Consider the following 16,969-nt stretch of genomic DNA (forward strand, 5'->3'; position numbering starts at 1 on the left):
AGCTATATATGGATGTGGATCAGCATATGGGACAAACAGTCACTTAAAGTGTGACAAGCTGACTCACAATATTTCTTTAAGTCTACTCTCCCAGTGATAAAGTTAAGTAAAATAATAATTTCCAACACAGTCCCTGGATTGTCCTCCCTGAGGGTTCTCTATGCATTCTGGCCAGATATGAGAGAACTGGCTAACTGCTGTCCTCCCCTGGGTTGCCAACCATTCAGGGAATAACATAACAGCAGTGCAGAACACCAACCACCCAATCAGGTCACCACCAGGAGAAAGTGCTCCCAAAGGACAAACCGTCTCTGCAGATCGCTGTTCAAAAAATTCTAGGCCATTATTTTACGCTTTGGAAAATTGTGTGTGCGTTTGAATGTGTGTATACTGTGGGTATACAGTATGTGTTTGCAGCACTACAGTAAAGTCTATTGTCTGTATGTATGTGTGTTTCCGGGTGCATTTGCATGTGGTTAGGGGTGGCTTGGCTGCTTTGATGCTAGATGAGAGAAGGATTCCTCCTTCTCTATGTATAATTATGTGAAGCTTTTTGTTGCCAAACTGAGGATGACTGTATGGTGTCCTGCTGGGGACACACAGACCCTGAGGACAGCAAGACTGTGAATCATCCATTTCCACGTTCCTCGGCGCATGCACTTGATGTACATTCTGTAGTCTTCTGGGCTCATTACTGCCATAACTGCCTTGATAAGAATATTTCATTTTTCATGAATTATTTCAAAGAGTGCCTTGAGTTATTCCTTTAAAAAGAGTCAAATGTCATAATTACAATTAAATGGTTTTGTTTGGCAGGCAGCTGTTCTTTTCTGTGTGTGTGTGTGTGTGTGTGTGTGTGTGTGTGTGTGTGTGTGTGTGTGTGTGTGTGTGTGTGTGTCTGCACACTGAGCAGCAAGCAACAGCAGGGGAGCTGCTACCACACAAAAGAGCCCTCACGGGGCAATCCCTCCAAAGCAGCCAGTGACATCATCATTGCGAGACGCTGACATGGGTCATCTCTATGAGTCAGAGGTGAAATGGAGATGAAAAAAGGATTCCGCACTTGGGAGAATAGCGTAGAGTTGGCCCGAGACAGAGAGCAACAGAGAATGCAGAAACAGGGAGGAAAGAAGGGAATAGATGGAGGGCTGACAAAAGGGTGGTATGGGAGCTGGTGTGTGTGTTGTGCTGTGCTGGTCAGGGTTGTGCTCGGCTGTGCATGGCGCAGCATTGACTGCTGAGCCCAAACGGTCACTCATATGACATGTCTGATGTGGGCCAGCCCCTACTATTCAGCCTTTTGTGGTGCCGCCACACTGAGCGGTGTGACAATGAAGTGCAAAGCAGCAGTGGCAAAGAGGGCCAACTATAAGGATGGCCAATCTACTTATGCACCCCAGAGCTGACAGCTTGACATTTCTATTCACCACTCAGAGTAGATGTGGGGGTGGGGGTGGGGGGGGTGAGAGAAGGGAGAGAGGAGGGAAAGAAAAAAGAAACAAAATGCTGTTTTTCCTTCAATCACCCTGTTGTAGCTTGCCCACACAGTTGTTGTGGTTTACAAGATGCCACTCTCCAGGCGTGTTGGTTTTGCTTACGAAAGTTAAGCAGAAAGGGGGTACTGTGGTGGACACAGATAAAAATGAGGCACAGCGGTAGACAATAAGTGTTGGCTGCTGATGTACCTGTTTGGACACTCTGGGCTCCTCCTCAATATACTTCTGCTCAATGGGAATCAACGTCCTGAGACCAGCTTTCACCTGGAGGATGGAGTGAACACACACAGTGTCATACACAGCAAACGGTGAGCATGAAAAGACACTAATTCAAAACAATACAGATAAATAAAATAGTGGGGATGAAGACAATGAAATAGCGAAAAACTATATTTTGATCATTTTGAAGGTTTTTCTAACATAGTGTACTGATTTAACATGACAGCACATGCATAGAGCATGCCCGACGTTAGAGGCTAAAGAGAGCGTGAAAAAGCTGTAAGATGGCCGCAATAGGACACACACAGCGATGATGAATGGGCGAACAAAGGCTGTTGAGAGGGAGTCTTCGATAATTAAAGCCAAAATGAGGACGAGGGACAAGGGACGAGATGGAAGCGAGGGAGGGGGGAGGACAAACAGAATAAAGACAACAGCAGCGTGGGGGGGGGATGCTGGAGAGAACAAGAGAGGGATGGAGAGAGGGGATAATGGTGGGGTGGGGGGCAAAAATAAAAAAAAAAAATCAGTAAGGAGAATCAAAAAAAGCAAAAGAAAGACTTACAGCATTAAAAATCACGTCTATTTCGAGAAAGATGACCCCTTTTGTTGGCCCTGTCAGCTCCTTGCTTTTCAAGGCGTAGGCTTTGCGTTCTCCATTTTGGATCTGTGGGAGAGGGACATGACAGGCGTCTGTCTGGCAATACCCGGCAGAATCGGCTCCCCGGGCCACCTTTGAACCCCAGCTGCTGGCGCTGACAGGGAACCCAAAACAACTGTGGCAACTCTGACAAGTACCTGTTCATTACCCACTGCAGCTCGGCTCTGTCAAACAGAAATTAACTATCCTGGGGAATCATACTGTACAGCAGAGCATGGATATATTAGACACAGTTCTTTCACAGGCCATCTATATTTTTTTTCCACATATAAAGGTACAATGTCTTTCTGTTTTTCTCTAAATCGCATCATTCCATTTCTCGATCAGTGTCATTTTGATATCATCTCTCATCCCCACACTTTCTTTCTTCTCACCTATCAATCTCTTCTTTTTTCTCAGCCTCTCCTCCACTTTTTCTCCTTCCTGTCATCTCTTTCTCTTTGTGAAATAATAACAGTCTCATCTGTGGAGTTGCAAAAATAACCTCTGCTTTTTATATCTTCAACTGTGTGTTTTCATTTTTTCCATTCCTCTATGTTCTCGCTATTATCCCCAAAGGAAAAGGAAAAGAAAAAGAAACACACAGAAAACTGTCTTTGACTCACATTTAGTAAAGGAATAGCCACTTTCCCAAGGAAGTCTGCACTTCTGTCTCGGTCTTCGTCATAAACAGTGACCTCAAGTACCGAGTGGATGTCCTTCACGTTACTGGACCACACAAAAAGACAACACCAATAGGATATATACAGAATTATGGGCCACAAACTGAAACAGTGTGAAAGCTATCATATCTTGTAAAAGCTTTTTCAAATATTAAAGACAAAGAGAAAACCTAAAACACTATATGAGGAACAAGCCTTATATTTGAATACCCTCTATAACATTTACATAAATGTTTAAACATTACCATTAACATACTTTATGTGAAATTGCACTACATTACTGCATGAGCTAAGTAGAACTAAAGTGTGACACTCAGACGTGTCATCTTTTGAAAACTAGGCTAGCAAGAAGATGGCTGATGTTATGTATAGAAAGGAGGCTGTGAGAAAGATATAAATTAACCTGTCCCATCACTGGGAATTCACAAGTTTGTACTCTGGAATAAAATCTATATCTCATCTCTCTCTCTCTCTCTCACTCCCTATCTATCTATCCATCTATCACTATATCTACACACACTATATATAAAATATATATATGACAAATTATACTAACAATTAACTACAGCCGCAGTAAAACTATATATTTGAAAAAGGAACAAGGAAATACTGTATGTGACGAGCCTCCTTTGTCTTCCTGGATTTGTTTGCAGTAATAAAACCAATTTTAAAACACTTTTAAATAAGCAGTTCTATTCACAATGATTGTGACTATTAAGTTAAATAAGTATAAGCTCATTCATAAAAATAGCATTCCACACTATAAACTGTGAGCAATACATATTTTGTCAATGTTCAGATCAGTCTAGAATTTATTTAAAAGAAACACAAAAAAAACAAAGCTGAATGCTTGGAATTTTAAAAATGTGATTATATTTCTTTTTTTTTGTGAGACTGTTGCTCTGACTTAACGTTTAATTCAAAATATACATGTCAATGAAAACATCCATTTGTACTTTCATTATTGCAGTAAAACACAAACTGTATGATCTGTGTGCATGCAAACATTTGAGTATCGTAAAAGCCACTCACAAAGTAAAGACCTTGTTCCACTCTGGGTTGAGGTTTTTGTAGACAGTGTGCGTCTGCAGCCGATCGTTACTCAGCTCCACCACACAGAATGGGTCACTCTTACCTGCCGAGGACAAAAGAAAACAAACATGCAAGAATGACCTTCTTAGTGAGAGCAGAGACGTAAATACAGTAGATACTTTTGTCAGCTTGAGGTCTCAAGGAAAGCGAGAATCTTAATTCCAACAGCTTTTGTCTATCTTCAATCCCTCATATTATTAAGACAGATAGTATATAGCATCCTCCCCTTATATGACATGACAGCTCAAATATCCTGGACTTATCAGAACTGTAATAATATGATTCTGTTGTAGTATATATTATAAAACAATGTATCAGTGGAACAGCTGCAAACCGTTTCTATCAACACCCTGGGAACACGGACAACTAGAAGATAAGCTCCAGGACAACTGTGCCCTGGGCAGTCACAAGGAGGGGGTGGGAGAGTGAAAAGAGGGAGAAGACTTAGAGAATGGATGGCGCTGAAAACACAGAGGGCGATGTGGCTCTGAAGGCCAGAGAGGTTCAAAGTAGAAGATAACGACAGTCGAGCAGGGGAGTGAGAAACATAGCTGGTCCATAATTAGCGACTCCAAGCGAGTGGTGAGACGGAGGCGGCAACAACATGGTGGAAAAAAATAAGTGAAAGCAAGAACAACATGAGAATTAAATTAGAAAACGATGACAGAGAGAAGTTTCCTCATCATCACCTCTCCTTTGTTCTATTGACAGGAATGTAAATTGATAAAAACAGTGAAATGTCTTTGGCTATTAAAATAAAAATTTGTGTTTTTCACAGGGAAATCACTGCTGGAGTTTCATACACTGACAGCAATACTAGTTTCATCAATATTACACAAATAACATTTTACAGTAATAAAAAAACATATATCCAAATGTAGATTTACTCTACAAAATAAATCATTTTAAAATCACATATGAAATAGTTTGAGTGGCCTGTCGCTGCCAAATGATAAAACTTTAATACACTATGTGAGAACTTTAAAACCCGTAGATGTTATAAAACATGATATGATATATGGTTTACTATGAATCACATTCATTAATGCTAATTCATTCCAACAAAACTTTCAATTCATAATTTACTACAGTTATGTAACTGGGTGAGAGAGACCGAGAGGAGAAATAAACATAAGTTATTTCCTCCTCCTGAGAATAGCACACTGTACTATAATAATCAAAACCAGTAATGTCCTATATATTCTCTATTTGTTTACTAACATCTCACATTTCAATTTCTTTGTACACAGAAAGGAGTGAGACCAGCTCCCCATGCCTGCCAGCCCACCTCCCTTCGACTGCCTCAAAATGAACTAAAAAAAAAACAACTAAACTATTTATTCTGGCTTTGATCATACTTTTTTATCAAAACTGTTGGGAGCCGTTGCGCTGTTTGTTCAAGCTTATCACTTGAAAAGGCTGGGTCAGGAAGTAAAAAAAAAAAAGAAAAAATGTCCCACACGAATTCCCATGGAAAATATTGCGAATATGAGTGTATAAGTAAAGCAGCAATGTTGCATAATAAGACTCAATAAAGTTGGGATTGAGTTCAAAGCCCCTAGCCACATTTGTGTATGTGCGTGTGTATGTGCGTGTGTCTGTGTAAGTGTCATTGATTGGTATGATTTTCTTCAAATGTTGTGACAAGGGCAGGACATTTAGTGGGTGTGCAAAGTAAATGTCACCGTGATCAATGCTGAGCCGTAGGTGTTGCCTTTCATATCTGTTTGTGTCGCTCTATTGATGTAGGGTGTTTGAAGTGGATATTGACAGCTATGACTCCTACGATAAAAAACAAGATACATTAAAATAGAAAAAAGACAATTGACTCAAGAGATTGCTTTTCAATGCATCTTTCTATACATTCTTCGTAGCCATATAAACTGCTTGCAGAGAACATTAAAATGCAACCCATGGACCCATTATGAAAACACACAAATATATTTTAAAATTGTAAACAAGTAAGAATGTTTTTTTGGCAGTAGTTTTCATTCAATGTTTTTATAGTAGTGAATATTTTAAATCCTCCTTAATCATCCAAGCTTCCATAGCATAAACGATCATAATGTTGTCCCCCCAAATCAGGTCTGATTAAATTTAAATGCAATCACCCAAATTAAGAGATGGAAATTATTTCTGCAGAATCCCATCCTTCCCCCATTTTCTCTCTAATATTCTGTTTTTAATGACATGGCAGGCTGTGTTGCCGCAGAGAGCCAGTTGTCATTGGTGATGAACTTTCACCTTATTGGCCGCCAGCACCAGAGGCGGCTGTCTTAACCAATTACACGCTCAGGTTTGAGCGCCACTCAGAGATCATCCAGGTAATGTCCAAGCAAAGCTCCTCCCCCCTCTGGGTCCCATCTCTGTGGCACTGGAAGAGGGTTTGCAGCAACGAGCCGGCTCAAACTCATTTCAGGGTGCCCTAAGATGAGTGTGGAAGATGAATAGAGTACGGAGACGAGGGAACGTGCTGTAATTGCCTCGCGGGACGCTTAGACTTAGTGAGAAGTTTGAGACTCTCATGTTCCTGTATAATCACAAATAATTATAATTCAGATTTTAAAACTGAAAGCAATCGCATTTTTGTAGCATTTCAAATTCTTTAAATAGGCTATACAAGGTTATCTACAGTATTCCTGTGATGCGGTGAAAAACCTACACTTTACTGACAGGTTTTGTTTTGATATTGAGTGAAAAAAATAGATACTGTTGAACTGCTGCTGGAAGTGTGTGTGTGTGTGTGTGTGTGTGTGTGTGTGTGTGTGTGTGTGTGTGTGTGAATTACTAATTTTGTGGGGACATGAATCTGTTTAGACAGTCACATTGTTGGGACTCGCATTCCTTATGAAGAAAAAATTAAAGTTCCCATAATGTAATTCATTCAATTTTAGGGTAAGGACTTGGTTTCCGGCTAGGTTTAGGTTTAGACAATTAATGGTTATGGTTCTCCAGGGAATGATTGTGTCAATGTATTGTCCCTGAAAGAGATGGAAACAGAACTGTGTGCGTGCATGTGTGTTTCCGTGTGTGTTATTATTAAAATGTTCTAACAGTATAGCATCCACTCATAGGGACAAGAGCTGGCAGACAAAAGGGATTGTTGGTTTTAGAGACTATTTTCAGTTATCCTACTCGGGCTGGAGAGGAGCTACTCCACAAAAACACTTCAATTAGAGATAGAGATGGCCAGAGAGGGGAGAGACAGGAGGAGGAGGAGGAGGAGGGGAAACGACAGGAGAGGAGAAAGGCAGCATGAATGGGAGAGAGATGGTGAACTCTTTCAATCTCGCTGACCCCCCCCCCGCCTGTTTGTCTGTCCGTCTGTTTCTCTCTCACCTTGCTCCTGACCCTCTCTTGGTCGGGGCTGTTAAAATAGGGTGTTCATGCGGTGAGGGCTCTTAGGCCGCTCTTACACAGCTATTGTTTCTGTCAGTGACACACACACACACACACACACACGTACGTCAGACTAAAAACAAGAATAAGCCATCTAGAAACAACCCCTTTGCCTGTCTGTTATCTGTTTCTAACTGTGTCTATCTTTGTAGGGTTTGTAGACTGGCTGAAAGAAAGCATTTCGGGGTGACAGAAGAAATACATTTCCTTTGTGCTTGCAAGAATGTATGAATTCAAATAAGGTTACATATTGGACTGTCTAAATTTGAGATAGCTTTGGCTATAACAACAACATTATGTGTGAAACCAAAGCCAATGCTTGTTTTTTGTGAATATAGTCCCTTTAGTAGTTTTCCATGTGAAACACACAAATTAAACTGTTCCCATTTTAAATAAAAACTAACAAACTAGTCACAAACTAATGCAAATGTTGGCATCTTAAAACCACCTCCAAAAAGCATGTTGTATTCAGTCTTAGTAGTTTTATGTAAAATGTGCGCTCTGTTTTACACCACAAGACATGCTTCACTTTTACTGTGAGGTAAGCCCGTAGCAATATAAATCACTACAGGCCGGAAGGACACTGTTCAGAAATCCAACATGTTTTCTATGACCATGTCAAATTGGGAAAGGCAAACAAACCAGTAGACTTTATAGTTCCACAGTTTTACTCATTTCTTTTCTTTTTTTTTCCAGCAGGATCCATGAAGCTCAGACTGAATGATGAGCTCTACAACGAGGTCACAGAGCATATTTCTGCTCCAAGTGAAATACAAGAGCCAGAGAGCCATTAGCCCTGCACTCCGGCTGCTCCGGTCGCTCCACGCAATAACCCAAATCAACCAGCTCCACTCTGTATTGGCTAATGGGACTGTGGCTGATTCAAATGGAGAAAAACTCTAGACTCTCATTCACACACACACACACACACACACACCCCCTTCTCTCTCTACTAGATAATACAGAGTGAAGAACTAGGCCTGTCCACTGTAGACCTAATTAAAAGTAAGAATTAATGGAGAATGGAGGATTCAGAGAGAGCAGGCAGAGAAAGAGCAAGAGGAGGGAGGAGGAGGGAGAGAGATTTGTTGGTTCAAATATGTACTTTTTCTCTATTATTCAAATGAGCAGCCTGCATCTTTTCTAAAAATGCAGAGACAAATTTAGCGTCCTGCACAAAAGCAAACTTTAACACTCTGAGGATTCTCGCAGAGGATCATCCCTTAAACCAAAATTACACCCGAACTTTATCTTTGGCTAGATTTATGGCAGATTGCTGGTGGAGGAAAATGTGCCTCAGAAATTGTTCAATGTCTAGATGCAAAACTCAAGCAAAAGCCAAAAAAAAAAAAAACCTCTTGTAATTGATAGCGTTACCTATCAGTGCTCACTCTCATACTAAAGTATCAACAGAAACTGCAAAACAACAGCAAAAATGTTTTAAATTATTTTGAAGTGCATGAATATGTGAGAAAAATTAAGAGAATAACTTTTCACAAGGTTATAGTGTGGTTGTTCGGACTTAAGGTCATTGTCTTACCTGTGACATCTGCTGCCATCAGTCCCTCAGCCCTGATGACCTTTACCTGCACCACACCGACATCTTTCAGGTTATGGAATGACCTCCACAGATTCTGAAACATCACAAGAACAGGGGTGAAAGGTCAAAGTGGACAGAAAATTAGCATTGAAGAGAAAGGCAGTTCAATAGCCTGACATTTCATTAAGAGAGGAAAGGGTAAAATATGTCCCTTAACAGTCCTTATTTGAAAATGTAGATCTGGCATTTATAGTTGAGTCTAATGGAGTACAAATGGACAAACTGAATTTCACTGAAAAGCTGTTTAAAATGTTTAAAGGAATTGATTTTAGTAAAGAATGAGCCATGCAGACATATATTGTTAATAGGTTACAGCGAATAAAAACAGTACACAGATAAAAGTAGAACAAATAGGAGTTATAATAGAGCACGTTTAACACTAACACGTTAAGTAGAACATCATCACAAAAAGTAAATAAACCAAATAGATTTCAGCATTATACCTATTTCTGACATCTTATAAACTACTTTTCCATTAACTTTTCCCTTAAAAATGAATTAGTTACAAAGAAAAGAGTTCCCTACTGCGTTTTAGTGAAAAGCAGTGTTTTTTATATTGTTTTGTATATCGACTTTGAGGAGAGTGTGAAACCTCAGTTTCAGACCTGAGTTTGAAAACTGATGTGCCAGAAAATGTTTGTGTGATTTGAACATCCTTTCTCCTCTTTAACAAATTGCAATTATTGTATGAATTGTCAGTTTTTTAAACCCAAAGCTGATTTGCTCCATAGACCAGTGTCAGTCTAGGTAATTCAACTGAAAAAGCTGGCTGGTATTTACTTTTTTAGTCACAACATGAATTGCTTCCTCACAGTGTTGTGTTTAAGAGAGGTGTTAAGAGGTTGTGTGAATAGCAGCGTTAGTATCAGCAGAAGAAGAAAGACTAAACAAAACACAGCAACATTCACGATAAACACTTCAACTGTAAAACAAAAAGTCAAGCACACTGCCTTACACACACATACACACTCGCCTCATTTACATACACAGTCAAGAGATGCCATGAGGCCCTGTGATTATCTGAAGTTAGAAGGGAAATACTTTGCGCACAAGGTTTTAACAACCAAGAGAAAGAATGATCACTGCATAAAATCTAGTCTGTAAATCTGCCGAATAAAGGGAGACCTGTGGAGATCAACGGCTGTGCCATGAGGCATGAGGGACACACTGAGAGACACACACACACAATCATAAACTCATGCTTTTGTTCACACCCAAATACTCAGGTATAAACACATGCATAGAAAACCTACACTGAGGCCAAATTGAGTAGCATGTCGGCGTGTCTTAAAAGCAGAGTGGAAATGCACTTCACTTCAATTTATTTCTCTCTCTCTGGCAATAACCCCTTCCATCCCCACAGGAGTAATTATAATTTAAATTTCAGAGTCAGGGCCAGGCTACAGACTTAATTCATTATTACCAACTCTGTCAGACTCTGCCTGTTTCCAGCGATATCATTGTCCAAAAGCTCTCTAAAGGAGATGAGAGGGGAGAGAGTGTGAAAGAAAGAGGGGGAAAGAGTGTGTGAAAGAGAAAGGAAGAGAGACATACAGAGAGAGAGAGGGGACAACTCTCAATTTTAAGGCACGATTTCTCTGAAGATACAGCTGCTTGTTGTGATTATTGGGGAGCAGCCAAAAAGCAAGACACAGAGAGAAAAAGAGTCAGAGAGAGGGCATGCGGAAGGCAAGAGACGAGGGCAAACTAAAGCCTGACTAGTTAGTGTGATAGTGTTCAACAGTAGAACACGCCGTGATGCCAAGCGCCTACCTGGGAATTTAACGCCAATACTTTTTTGGTACTGGCCAAAATGCAACTGTAGCAATGAATATTATAATCTAGATTGAGAGCTAGATCAAATGTCTTATTATTCAGTCAGATATTTACAGACTCACATCACTTCATTTCACCAGTAGAGACCGTATTTTATTGGTCAGTTTTGTAATCATGTTTACTTGTTTATTCAGACTGAAATAATAAATAAAAATTTGCCAACTTTGCACAGTATTTTGTTTAGGCAAAGTTCTTGTATAGCTGCTGGTGTTTGGACATTTAACAAGTTTGGCTTCTCTTGTTAAATGAAAAAAAGTAGGAAAACATTTTTATATGGACTGAAGTATAGTATCAACAAAGTACCATATTTTGGTATTGTACCAAAAAGACAATAGTATTGTAATTTCATATTGATACACAGATACACACAACAGAACAGAGACTGAATGACAAAAATGAGAAATTTCTTTAATGTATGGATACAGAGATATTTTTTTCACCCCGCCCAACCCATCATCCACAGTCCATCCCTTCCTCCAACCATACAGGCTCCCTGAGGGGACAGAGTTCAGCCTCAATCCATGATTGGTAGAGAGAAGACACCCATCCTCCACAAAGATTCAAATCCTCATCAGAAAGATAGACAGCAAATGATGGAGTACACAGACAGACAGACAGACAGGTAGAGAAAAAGAGACCAACCCCCACCGCCTCATATGAGTCTCCCCACGCCCCCATCAGCATGCAGGTGGAATGATGGGGATGAGGAGGAGATGAAAGGCAGGGATGAAGAGAGGAGAAAAATGTAAGGACAGAGTTGGCTTTCATGAAACAAACCCCCACCCTGTCTGTGAATGACATCTTGTCACTGTGACATCTTCTTCCCGTCTCTGTCACACTCAGACACACAAACACAAATGAATCAGCCCCGGCATAGGCTTATGACTCGCTGTCATCTTTGCATCGTGTCACCTTTCATCAGCGCTCCATGTAACATTTCACACACAGACACACACAAAGCATCTGCCCAGCAGCTGTGCAGTTAAAAGGGACATTTAATCAAGTGAAATGCTCAAACACAAACCAAATGCTAACAACTTCCTCCACTTCCCACTCCTGTTTATCAACTCAGTATTACTGTGTGTCAAGATCCACTGTCAAAGCTTGCCCTCCGCCCGTCCCACACTTTACTGCAGCCCCTTATCTCACTTCCTGTCCAGGTTGTGTCCTTTCTCTTCACCTTAGTGTAGTGCACCAGAGTGGGTGGGAGAGGTACTGCAGGGGTGTGTGTGTGTGTGTGTGTGCGCGCGCACACACACACATACATGGTGGTGGGTGGTGAATTGCCACCACTTCAGCGGAGGTCATCATGTCCTCCTCATCTCATCCACCCATCTTGCGGCCACCTTAGGCCCATTAAGAGCCATTAGTGTGTGTGCTCCTTTGCCGTCATAATGCATAAATCTCTTCCTCTCTTTTTCCCTCTCTTTCTCTGTCCCTCTCTACTTCTGGGAAACAGTAATTAAGGATGAAGGAAAGGTTACCATGAGCAATAGTACATCTAAGGCAGTTGTCACTAAGTGTATTGCATTGTGTTGCATCTCTCTCATAGCTCTGCCGTTCAAAAAATCATGTGTACTCATTCAGACACATACATGCGCTACATGCAAGTATACAGAGGCAGTCACAAACCTGGCAGGCATACACACACACACACACACACACACGCACAAAGAAGTCACAATTCAGAACGGCTATGAGAGAGACATTAATGAGCTCTACGCTAGCATCAGATCCCAGCACTCAGGTGTCTATTATCTTCTTTCGTCAATGGCCACAGATTGGGATGAGGAAAAAACACCTGCCAAATACAGTAGTGACCTCATTTTGACCACAAAAGGCGTGGTGTGTGTATAGGCGCATGTGTGTGAGACAAAGTGACAAGGACATATCTAGGAGGGAATCAGGATTTAAAATCAGTTCCGTCTTCTTAGAGATTCAGGTTATTAAAGTGTGCACGCATGTACGTGTTTTTTATACAATATCCACACTTTGCAAGCCATTGCTACACACCGCCTTAAAGTAATCCGATGTGTGTATTTTCATGATGAGCGGGGTGGGGTACACTACTGAAGGCTGGGAAGAGCAAAAGATTTCCATTGCTGCGTCTTCCTCATTCTCATTTGTGAAGGTATCTGCTCTTTAAAGCTGTGATGATGACAGCATGCTACTTGTATTGCTCCGCCAACCCCCTTCTTTTTTATTAGACAGCTGATGCAGTAAGGTACTGTTTTTGCATGTGTCTGTATGTGTGTGCCTGTTTGTGATTAGCAGTAGTGGATGCTTTGTGCAGGCTTGTGCTCGACAGCTGATTTCAAGCTGATAATAGCAGTCTGTAAAAATGTGCCCAAGCATAATAACATACACCTATACATGCATGCACACACACACAGGGCAGATTAGTGGGCTCTGAGCAGCACTGTTATGTATTAGTGGTGGTACTTGGTCTTATCAGAGCTCTTTGATAAGGTACATCTTTATTAAATTCTCCAACTGAAAGACGGCCAGTCTGGGGAAAAGGAATATGTTAATAGGTAGAGACCATTCAAGTCTTCTAACCGACCTCACTGTACCCCTACATCTGCAACCCCCCACCTTCCTCCACCCTCTATCTCTTCATCCCTTCATCTAACAGGAAGGCCACAGCGGCGACAGACAAAGAGCCGAGGCTGCCGGGAGAGCAGGACAGAGATGGGGAGTGCGGGAGAGAGGAGGCAGGAAAAGAGGTAAGCGAAGGAAGGAAAATGTCTCGCCTTCAGCCGAGCAGAAAAACGGGGTCTGCACGAGTTGTGAGAGAGGTGAAATAGCTTTTTCTTTTCATTTTACACGCCTTCCCTTCCCGGTGCAACCCTCATCCTTTACCTCTCGCCCCCTATTACACACACTCACACACACACACACCCTCTCAAGCTCCCCATCCTCATTTTGTGGCTGTGAGGAGACGCACAGCGTGTGTGTGTCTCAGTCCTAGAGCTCCCCCCTCTGACCTCGGGTGGTTGCTGCAGCGCGGAGAAAGCAGAGTGGCCAACCTCCTGTGGCTAGCCAATAAGGCACCGCCACGGTTATGTAGGTCGTGGCACCCGTGTTCGGCCTGTGGAGCCTCACCGCTGGTGCTTATGCACACACCGAACAACGCAAACATATACCGGCTGGGACGTACGGTTAACTGAAATTAGAACACATCCTATTATCTCAGACACACACAGCTAGTCACCATACAGTATTTAAACACACCCGCACATAAAAGAACACGCAACTAAGTGGTACTCATGGGACAATGTGTTCCAAAACTCTCTTAGACAATTAAATGTAATAGCTGCAATAATGATTAAACAAATGTTGTATCTGTTTTTTGTTATCAAGTCCTAAATGACACAAAAAAAGTGAACAAATCTCACATTTTCTACTGAAATAAGTTATGACTGAAAACAAATATGGCTGCAGCATTGAGTGATCACACCACACAGCATTCTGTTCTGTGCAGAAAAATGTCCCATGTCAAGGCTGTCAGTCAATTAAATCTACTGAAAGTGTGTGAGTTGTGTGTGAGTGTCTCTTTGTAGCATAGAGTGAGGATGACAGGGTGTGAAGGGTTAACTAGGCTAAGACAAAGACATAGGCTGAAACCATTGTGTTGAGTGGAGGGCCTCTGATGCAGATGGGGCCACAGGGCTCTCGCTTTCTTTCTCTCTCTCTCTAATAATATGCTCAAATCAATGACAACTGGCTGACAAGCCAAGACATTTTACACATTAATAAATGAGCCCACATGCATTAATCACAAAAATAATATAAACAACTCGATGCATGATGCTAATGCAAATACTGCACAATACGTGTGATGTGAATCATAGCAACAGAAACAAATTAGCGATGTGAGCCTCCATCCTTTCCAAATAGTAAGTCTCAGTAGAGCCTGTGAGAGAATTGTGATCTCTCTTCCCCTGTTTCTTCCTCCCTTTCCTTTTGTGAATCTCCCTCTTCACCCACTCCTCTGCTCTCTCCACTTCTTCTACGCAGCTTCACACCACAGCTTATATCAAATCTCAGCACATTAGCTTGTGAAAAAAGATACTTGTTGATGTAAAAGTAATATTCTTCATAAAATGTGAATAAATTGTGGCTTTAGAACACGCAGAAGTCTGATGAGGGAGTTGTTTGACACAGTCTGACATCAGTCTGATGACACAAAAGAAGCAATACTTTTCCTTGTCTTTGCAACTTGGACGTGTTGACGCATGTCACACAAGCACGCAGGAAAGGGGCAGAGGGTGCTGCAGCACCCCCTATTGACAGGGAGGAACACAGTGTGCAAATGACGTGCAGACTACATAATGGACACTACTGTTTCTATATGACAGCATTACATACAGCAGGTCAGTGCTGAATGCTCTGGTTGATATTACAGCCTAATAATATGACGTCAGCAGCTGTTTGCAGTGTTTTGTCATGATTATGGGAGCTACACTGGTGTGATGCGGATCGGCTGCGACAATATCTCATTGTCTCATCTAAACTAGGGATGCAACGATTACAGATTTTGTTGGTACGATTATAGTCAGATGCCCACAGGTGTTGCATCAAGTTTGATATAGATTTTCGCTCCTTTAGCAGCAACGTTTTAATGGCAAGTTTTTGAACAGGTGATCCGTCATCTTCAGTAACACCCTGTTGTACCCGAAATGCTCCCACACTGCTGAGTTCAGCCGTTTCTTTGGTGGAAATAAAGCTTCACAGTTTGGTCCAACCTGTGAGATGAGGTTGGTTTGGTCCCTCTGCCAGAGTTTAGCCAGTGTACATTAGTAGCCTCCATGTCTCTGATAAGCCTGGCACTTTAAGCTGGTGCACCGCTCGTGTAACTTTTTTTTTTCCCCCATTCTGTGCAAGTTGCAACAGTTCCTTTCCCTGCAACAGAAACACTCAGTATAGCGGAGCCTTTACGATTAATTAACCGTGACGTTTTAAAGCCCGGTTAATAGTGAAACCCGGAAATCACTGCATCCCTAATCTCAAGTGATTTTCTCAGATTTATCCCACCTCTACCAGTACTTTTAACTTTCAAGGTGATTTCTTTATTGTACTGATGAGTGTTTTCTTTAATGGTTTACTTTATTGATTAGAGATGCTGCTGTCAGTCATTTTAAACGTTTCCATGGGCACAGTAATATCACAAGAAATACTGTGGGACATTTATGCAGCAAAACTAAAAACTATAGTCATAAACCTGACAGGACACACAGAGGAAACTCTACAGAGGAAACATAATTCTACTTTTAGCTTCTAAAAAAAATTTAGACAGAGATTGATCAGGAGGACAACTGCTGCAGAACATAAATTAACATTAGATTCTGACTGATCCTGTTGGCGTGTCAGGAGATTTAAATATGAAGTTAGGCTGCTGTGCCCCGTGCGTAAATGCACATAGCGTCTCTCTTAATGGGGAGACGCCTATGTCACCCACCCCAAAATTCACAAAACGTATCGTTATTACATGCACAAGGTTTTCATGTGTTTCACCAAGTGTGGACACTGAGCGTGATCGTGTTATCAGTGGTTTTTATTTCAATTTATTTCAACAACCATGCTTGTAACCACTCTGTTTTGAAGTGCTCACACAACACAAGGCCACTCTCAATAAACTCACATATCTCTGCATGATCTGGTGTCTCTCTTGTGGGTCGTCCAGCATGTTGACTGACAGGTCTGAGATGGAAACGGCGGCGGAAGCGGTGAGTGTAACCAGCAACACCAGCACACCTTCACCTTCCTCCAGTGGCAGGTCGAGCTTGTGTGTGCGTTCTTTATCGAAAAGCGACAGGTTGATGGTACACCTAAAGTGCACACACACAAACAAATAGAGACAGAATTATAGAGTTAGAGTATTGTACATTTTGCGGGCAAGCCGACTATGCTGAAACCATGCAAAGATACGGTGGACAATAAAGATTAACTTAAAGAAACGGTAGTACAGCCATTTTTGAAAACGTGAAAAATAGTTAGCTAA

General features: G+C 41.5%; 1 protein-coding gene across 1 annotated transcript in view; it reads right to left on the minus strand.

The window, feature by feature from the left end:
• Positions 1 to 16,969, minus strand: part of mctp1a (multiple C2 domains, transmembrane 1a) — an 81,006-nt gene that overhangs the window by 45,584 nt on the left and 18,453 nt on the right. Inside the window, exons 10-15 of the mRNA XM_046035005.1 lie at positions 16,610 to 16,796; positions 9,070 to 9,163; positions 4,071 to 4,173; positions 2,982 to 3,084; positions 2,281 to 2,382; positions 1,686 to 1,760 (exon numbers count right to left, since the gene is read on the minus strand). Coding sequence (XP_045890961.1) covers positions 1,686 to 1,760; positions 2,281 to 2,382; positions 2,982 to 3,084; positions 4,071 to 4,173; positions 9,070 to 9,163; positions 16,610 to 16,796 — 664 coding nt within the window. The remainder of the gene's footprint in view (positions 1 to 1,685; positions 1,761 to 2,280; positions 2,383 to 2,981; positions 3,085 to 4,070; positions 4,174 to 9,069; positions 9,164 to 16,609; positions 16,797 to 16,969) is intronic.

This window comes from Micropterus dolomieu, linkage group LG21 (assembly GCF_021292245.1).
Source record: "Micropterus dolomieu isolate WLL.071019.BEF.003 ecotype Adirondacks linkage group LG21, ASM2129224v1, whole genome shotgun sequence".
Lineage (NCBI taxonomy): Eukaryota > Metazoa > Chordata > Actinopteri > Centrarchiformes > Centrarchidae > Micropterus > Micropterus dolomieu.